The 7992-nt window shown below is 39.4% G+C and overlaps 1 protein-coding gene across 1 annotated transcript; it reads right to left on the bottom strand.

Moving 5' to 3' along the window:
- Nucleotides 1-17: 17 nt before the first annotated feature.
- On the bottom strand, nt 18-3564 carry LOC128689773 (uncharacterized). The gene is made up of 3 exons (XM_070087454.1): nt 2274-3564; nt 1819-1966; nt 18-1324 (listed from the first exon to the last, which is right to left on the bottom strand). The coding sequence occupies exons 1-3, from the start codon at nt 2297-2299 to the stop codon at nt 1175-1177; spliced, it is 324 nt and encodes a 107-aa protein (XP_069943555.1). The 5' UTR covers nt 2300-3564; the 3' UTR covers nt 18-1174.
- Nucleotides 3565-7992: the final 4428 nt, after the last annotated feature.

Genomic DNA, 7992 nt, shown 5'->3' on the forward strand with positions numbered 1-7992 from the left:
ATCAAGACAAACACATACTTGCACACTAATATACAAACGATATAATACATAAAGACTGATTTAAATCATGAAGATTAAGACAAACACATCCTGCACTTGCACACATAAATACACAGACTAGATAATAAATAAAGAACTTATTAAATCATACTTAATAATGTAAACCGTAATATTTTAATATATCCTAAATAAGCAATGTAAAAACGTAATGTTTTAATATTCCCTTAATTAACAATATTAAACGTCAAGATTGTTGTATACATCTCGCATATTAGTGTAGCCTGATTATACGCTACTGGAATTTTGTTGTAATCATATTAAGCAATGTTTAAGCTTTATGACTAAGCTTACAAGGAACCGGCAAGTTGTTTGAAAACCAAAATTTCTATTATTTTTTCCAACAACCAGTTATTCAAATAAAACAAAATTATCGGACTGCAAGCTCTTTGAATCAAGACTTTCTCGAATTATTTTTTTCGTAAAGGTTAGGTTACAAATTACTGAACCTCACCGCCAACCCTAAAAGGCATAGATCAGGTACGTAGGTGAGGTTAGACTAGGTTAGATTAACTAGGCTAGGTTAGATTAACTAGGCTAGGTTAGGCTAAGCTAGGCTAGGTTAGGCTAAGCTAGGCTAGGTTAGGTTATTTTAGGCAAAGCAAGTCTAGGGTAGGCTAAGGCTAGGCAAGATTACATTAGGTTATGTTTACAAAGAAACCTCAAAAATAGTTCTTGCTCTATTCTTGTAAAATATCTTATACATCAGGATAGCCACACAGTGTGGTAAATCAAATTCTGAAGATAAATAAATCATTACCTAAAACTGAATAAAAGAAAATTGTGTGACCGTCGCCAGGGCCAGTTCTTGAGAAAAGCTTTCTGATCTGAATTTTACAAGAACCTCTGAATAGGAGTGGAAGATTTATATTCAACATAATGTATTTTAGAACAATTAGGTGAATACTGTCTGCTGGCGAGTGATGAGTCTAGGGCAAGTTGTCCTCTAAGGTGACATCAGAGGATAAGAGTCAGGTAACCCTTATAGGCCATAGCAGAAGAGTGTTGTGAGTCAGGTGTTTCTTAATGTGACATCAGTACCATGAGTCAGGTACTCTTAAGGTGATATCGACATAAATAGTCAGGCGCTTCATTTATGTGTGAGTTAGGTAGTCCTCTAAGGTGGCATCAGGGTAGTGTTGGAGCGGGAGTGTGTTAGGTACTCCACCAGGAAAATAGGGAGAGCTAGGATACAACCCAGCAGGAGCATGTAGAAGGCACCCTGCAGGTGGATTAACCCCAGTACCACCTCATCCTCCGTCATCGGCTGTGGAGATAACGAGTGAATGTGTATCATTACATCAGAGGTATACAATACCGTATAACTGATGAACGAGACATATGCAACACCTGGGTATTTACTGGTTAGACGTTTTGCCTGCGCAGCAGGCTTTATCTAATACAAAGGCTTAAGGATGAAGACATATACGGGAGCCATAGAAGTGCAGAAATTGAAGACATCGTCATATGTGGGCGGGACCAACTACTGGAAGCAAGTCAAGTTCATAAGCCACAGAATTAGCACTGTATCGTTATAAATTTCTTTATCCGCACCCGCTTCCTGACGTCGAGTATCACATCTAACACCTCTCTCTCTCTTTCCTCTATCGTTATCAATGTATAGGTGGGTTACCCTTTGTGGTAACCCACACAGAGATGTCCCACATAATGAAACCTACCTCATAGGTAGGTTTCATTATGTAGGACATCTCTAAGTACCAATTATAAGTTAGATTCCGCTAGTAGGTTATCTCTAGGTACCTGTGTGTATGCAGCAGTCTTGCCAGCAGCAGCTCTCATCTCCCTCACCCTATTGGCCATCACCTCCTGCGTCCACTTCTCCAAGATACCCGCATTCACCAGGCGGCCAATGACCTGCCGGAATCGAGCCTGGAATGGTGCGCCCTTCCTGAGGAAAACAAATAAGGTGAGGAACGAGGTAGTTTGTCCGTCGGGGCTCGATAGGGTGAAAGTTGTCAGTAGCTCTATAACGCTCAGCAAGAAGGAAACAACACCCACCTAAAATCCTAGTCATCACTGCCAATACCAACCTGAGCACCTAGTCATCACTACCACCACAAACACCCACCTAAAACACCTAGTCATCATTATCATCAACAACACTCACCTAAACACTACCAACACTCACCTGAACACCTTGACCTAGTCATAACTACCACCAACACCCACTTAAACACCTACCACCACCAACTCACCTGAAGCTAAAACCGAAAGAAGCCATTATGTTTTGACCTTCTTTGCTAGTGTATAACGGGGTCTGGCCGTATGCGTCGGTGTAGTTAGCGGCAATGGTGACGCTGATGAAGTTCCTGAATGCTATGTGAGAGTAATGGCCAGCTAGCACCTTCGGCAGCGCTTTATCCAGGGAGGTAAACTGTCATAAAGTACAGTAAGCAGTGTTGTAATATCTGGGTGGTGCGAGGTTCGAAAAAAAGTCAGGTTAATATACATTATAGTGAGCGGCTCTTCTGCTACCTTTGTTAGGTCTGGAGTAAATTTAACTTTTTTTTTTTTTTCAACAAGTCGGCCGTTTCCCACCGAGGCAGGGTGACCCCAAAAAAAAGAAAGAAAATCCCCAAAAAGAAAATACTTTCATCATCATTCAACACTTTCACCACACTCGCACATTATCACTGTTTTTGCAGAGGTGCTCAGAATACAACAGTCTAGAAGCATACACATATAAAGATACACAACATATCCCTCCAAACTGCCAATATAAAAAGAAAAAGCTAAAACTGTTATTAGACATATATCGATATTTATTTTAAATATAATTTACAAATATAAAGCGACAAATCTTAGTTTTCCTCTTCACAAGAAACTTTCAATTTGGAAATACGATCTGAACGAGAATTTAGTCTATCCTAGAACGTTATAAATGAACATTTAACTACACATTCAACGTTACATCACAGGTGAGTAGCATGATATATAGTGTATTATACTATATATACTATATGTTATTTAACATATAACTGGTAGAGATGAGATAATTGAGATAGATGGGACCTTTCTAGGTGATCTGTATATAACAGTAAAGTTTGCAGTGAAATTTTTATAGAGAAGTAATCTCTTATTGCATATCAGTACCACTTATACTAAGTACGTATAACCTCCATTTTAGCATAAATGGTCCTGACGATGGGATCGGGGTGCTGGGAGAAGTATATACAAGGTTGGCCACTCATCATCCACGCCTCGATGCCCCACTCCCAGTGCTTCTTCTCTATCAAATCCTTGAAGTTCTCTATGGTCTTGGTCTTTCCCTGCACCGTCAGATGGGCGACCAGTGAGGACCTGAACGCTGAGCTGATCACGAAGCAAAATACCAGCCACCATCCCACCAGCACCTGCCACAGGACAACACTAGGTCACTTGACAACATTCAACGTTACATCACAGGTGAGTAGCATGATATTTACCTGGAGAGAGTATGTATATATAGTATTATACTATATATAGTATTATATTAGTAGTACGAAATTACTACTATAGTATTAGCAGCATGATGTCAGTACCATAATATTAGTAGTATTGCCCATGATCAGTAGTAGTTTCTGGGAGGTGGAATGCGTACCCGGCCAATTACTTTTACATATTCCAAAAGGACTCAACCCGTATGGGTGACAGAGCATACCCTTCCGGAGAGGTTTTTGGTGGGTACGTGGGAGGTGGTGCCCATGAGTGAGCCCCAGCCGTAGAGGAAGGCTGTGCTGAGTCCACCAGTATTCCTGGTCGTGTCCTCCCAGCGAGACATGGTACGGAACAGCCACAACACCATGCACCACGCCACCACCATCACCAGCAGGGCTGCCCACACCTCTCCTGCATAAGTAAGTCTATTTAGGTATAGGTACACATAAATCCAATTATCATACCTACTAACATTTTAGTAAATTACGAATAATAATCCCCAAAAAAGTCAAAGTGACTTATTTCTTTTGGGGGTCTTCGTAATATCTTATTATTTGAAGCGTAGTAAGATGAAGTAGTAATCAGTCATGATTATCACCTTAAAAATTAAAACGGCTAAGTAACTCAACTGTGTGAAAGTCAACACTTATACACATGAATAAACTTCAGAATACTGGGTGGGGCCTCGAACCGTGGTCCTTATAAACAGCGTTGGATTTGGTATGTGCAAGGACCACTGCTCGAGTACCCACCCCATATTCTGAGTCGTTTAATACAACTTATAGTGGGTTTACAAATGCACACGTTTGCATGTATCATATAAAGTGATTAATGATAAGGTATATCCGAAATGCTCTCCATCCTATGACCTTTTCGAAAATTTAAACACTTCTTGCAGGTACTTTCAGGGGAAATAAATTATTATATAACATACAGAGGGAAACATTGTATAATTCGATGTCAACTAGACCCTCTTCAGCTGATACAGAGGACCCTTGAATAACACTTATATATACACATCCCATCCAGTTCCGTTCATGTGGAATTTACTTTTGCACTTATACAGGAAAACAGTTTGCATTCAATGAGGTTTTCACTAAAACAGTAGAATGGTTTATATTCATTAAAGTTTTGACTAATATAGAAGAATGGTAGATTTTCATCGAGGCTTTTACTAATAAAAAACTGGTTGGCAGTCACTGAGGTCCTTCCCCAGGATGCGACCTATGACGGCCCACTAACACTGGTTATCTATTTAATGCTATATAAACAGGGATAGCATAGATAAAAAAAAACAAAGACGGCCATACGTTTCGCCCTACCAACGAAACAAACACTGAACCTTTCGGTAGTGAGCCAAACTCTCGTTACCGAGGTACGAGTTACACTGTCACCAGATAAACGGCGTTGGTAGGTTTGAACCAAATGAATTCTCACCTTACTTTCCAGTCTTCACTTAACCTCACAGACGTCACTTAATCTTCCCCTCTTCACCTAACCTAACACTCTCTACCTAATCTACCGTGGAACCAGAGAGCTGCTTAAAATAATTTGTATAAAAGAAATATGAGAAATTCTGTCGCAATTTCAAAAAATTGCAATATTGTTTATTTTGATATGGAAGTGAATCGATTAAATCCAATGTTACAATAAATTTAAAATATACAGTGATACCTCGCATATCCGGCCTGCCATTATCCGAACCTCGCCAATATCCGAACAGACCCTGGGAAACTGCAAAATTTTTAAATAGTTACCGAAATATCCGAACAGCCGTTCGGATGTTTTCTGCCGCCTCAATAACTGGAAAAAGTGCCGAAAGAAAAGTGATGGGGAAGCCACAGAGCTTGGAACTGGATCAGTGCGTGATGAAGTGGTACCTACAACAACGTGGTAGTGGTACGTTGGTTCGTGGTGCCCAACTTAAAATGGCTGCAGAAATCCGGGAGGCTGGTATTCGAGCCCAGAGTGTCTGGTCCCACCGCCAGACGACGTTGGACTCATTTTTCAAACCTACAACGCCGTCGCCGATGGCGATATGACGGATGCACATTACCCCCCCCCCCCTCACGTATCCGGAAACTCCGTGTTTCCGAACCGTATTGTTCGGATATGAGAGGTATCACTGTACAATAATTGACGGTGTTGAAAATACGTTATGTTTCACTAGAAAATGCACTTTTGGAAAGCTGCTGTAGAATGTTATAAGTTACACACAGACTAAATGTATCTAAATGAATTTTTTTTTTGTCAGAAATTAATGGATATTATCATATTTACACCACTGCTGGCGGATAGCAAGGCCACGAGGACTGTCTTACACATAACCGGACAACAAAACATTTCTGACAAACTGATAGTACAAAGTATCCTACGCTTAAAGCAGCGAGAAAGTAGTCTGACCGAGTAAAACAGGTGTGACTATATAATTGTAACACCAGGAGTGTTTGCTCATTGAAAGTGTCGAAGTGATTACGCAAATCCTGAAACGTGTAGTTTCTTGCAGTAAGTTGTTAAGTGTAAAGAGTCTGAAAAATGCTTTTATTTTTCGTTGAGATGAATCTCCATTATGCCTGAAGACTGATTCCGTTTTCTGTGAAAATCAATCGCATTTAAATTACTTCATGATAAAAAGAGAGAGTTGAAAGTAATCCTTGTCAGAACAAAACAGTTTATTGAAACAAGATTAAGAGTGCAGTGTGGATGTGAAGGCTTCGTTCCCCTGGTCAACCTCTCACTCAAGGGATGCACTTCAATGTTGGTGAGAAGCTCTTGATTTAAGGAATTGCATTTGGGTTCCAATATCTTAAATCGAGTCTGAATGCATTCCATTCCCCCAGACGCTTTATATTCCCTACTGCTTTAGCGCTCCCTCCTCCTCATAAATATAATGAGAATAATCAGCCGCTCAAAGGCTTCACAAAACGGTTCCAAATGTTAACATTTTTGTTTTGCTGAACAGAGGAGAGTTATAATAAATAATATCAATGGAATTGATAAGAAAGTTCAAAAACATGGCAACATAGCCTACCAAATGTTGGTTTAAAGGCGATAAAAGAATGAAAGGAGAGATCATGCTGCTGTTCACCGGTAATAATGTATGTGACGTTCACACAAGTTGATATGGAGAGAAATCCAGGTGTAATACATGACTCATTTTTTCCTCCTTTCTCCAACGTCTACTCCTCAAGGGAAGTTCCTTGACACTGGTGAGGGGCTCTCGATCTAGGGAATTGGATCTGTGCTCCACTTTCGTGAATTGAGTCTGATTACCTCCTATCCCCCCCTCCCCACAGGCGCTGTATAATTCCTATGGGTTTAGCGCTCCCCATGATTATAATAATAATAATAATCTCCAACGTCTGTAACTTAACACTTCCTCTACTCAATGGGCTTCAAATTTTCAACGATGGTGTTCCATGTGTGAAGAAAGGTTCCACTTGTTAACAGGCTGTTTAGTTGCCTCACTTGCCATATTTATAGACCAAAATGGGATTTTCGTTTTCGCTTGATAACTTGGGATTTCCTATTATGATAAATTTCAAGTTTTCAGAGCTGGTTTGTCTTACTTGGAAGGTTAGGATTGTTGTACGACTGTCATTTAAATTTGCAAATAAAAATTAAAAAATATATATATATATATATATAATTTTTTTTTTTGTGCATTGACTTCAGAATGCCTATTTTGAATTACTTCATATTCTAAATACTAATGAACCTAATATAAAGGAAATATATATTTTTTAGGCTTTGTAGACCTTAATTTGTTAATTTATGAACATTAAAAAAGTGGAAAGTTGTTGGTTTCTGTTCAGTAACTGGAAAATGCCTCCATATTTTACGGAGCTTCATATTTTCAGTGCTACTTTAATTTGCATACGGAAAGGTTTCACGTTGTTATTGGGCTGTGTAAGTCCCAGTTTATCAGTTTTATTTAACAAATTAGGATACTGGTTTCCAATATTCCAATGGAAAATACCTCTGATTTGTTTCGAACTCTCAACACTTATGTAGCGTACTTTCAGGACTATTGGGCCCGGTTTTGACTATAGATTCCAATTTGCTAATCTTATTAAACAAATTGGGATATTGATTTCCTTGCAGTTACTTGAGAATGTCTTCATGTCGGCTTCTATGAGTTTCATTAAAATCGGTCAGCTGTGTTCCATAATATAAAAGGGAGAACATAACTGACAACCAGTCTGTGATTAATGTTAAACAATACGGAAATCGCCCGCCAGGATTCGCATTGATTCCTTTCATATTTGTAGTGTTCGACTGGTTGAGATCGAGCTCTTAGGCTTTTTAAGTGTGATAATTTACAGCTCCAAAACCTCTTGCAGGTATTGATCTACAGTTCCTGGGTCTTTGATGTATTAAGCTAGAGGAATTAGACTTAGTGTTCATGTATGGTCACACCCGTGCTCCTCTTCAAATTGCAGATGTACAGTTCCTGCACCTCTTGGGAGGGCTGTTATAACTCCTAGGTATGTTGAA

The sequence above is a fragment of the Cherax quadricarinatus genome, chromosome 22, assembly GCF_038502225.1.
Source record: "Cherax quadricarinatus isolate ZL_2023a chromosome 22, ASM3850222v1, whole genome shotgun sequence".
Classification (NCBI taxonomy): Eukaryota; Metazoa; Arthropoda; class Malacostraca; order Decapoda; family Parastacidae; genus Cherax; species Cherax quadricarinatus.

Coding starts and splice junctions, on each gene's coding strand:
- LOC128689773 (XM_070087454.1), bottom strand. CDS start 2,299: ATGGCTTCTTTCGGTTTTAGCTTCAG. Junction 1,967..2,273: donor TCTTTCGGTTTTAGCTTCAG/GTGAGTTGGTGG, acceptor TGTTTTCCTCAG/GAAGGGCGCACCATTCCAGG. Junction 1,325..1,818: donor AGACTGCTGCATACACACAG/GTACCTAGAGAT, acceptor TTATCTCCACAG/CCGATGACGGAGGATGAGGT.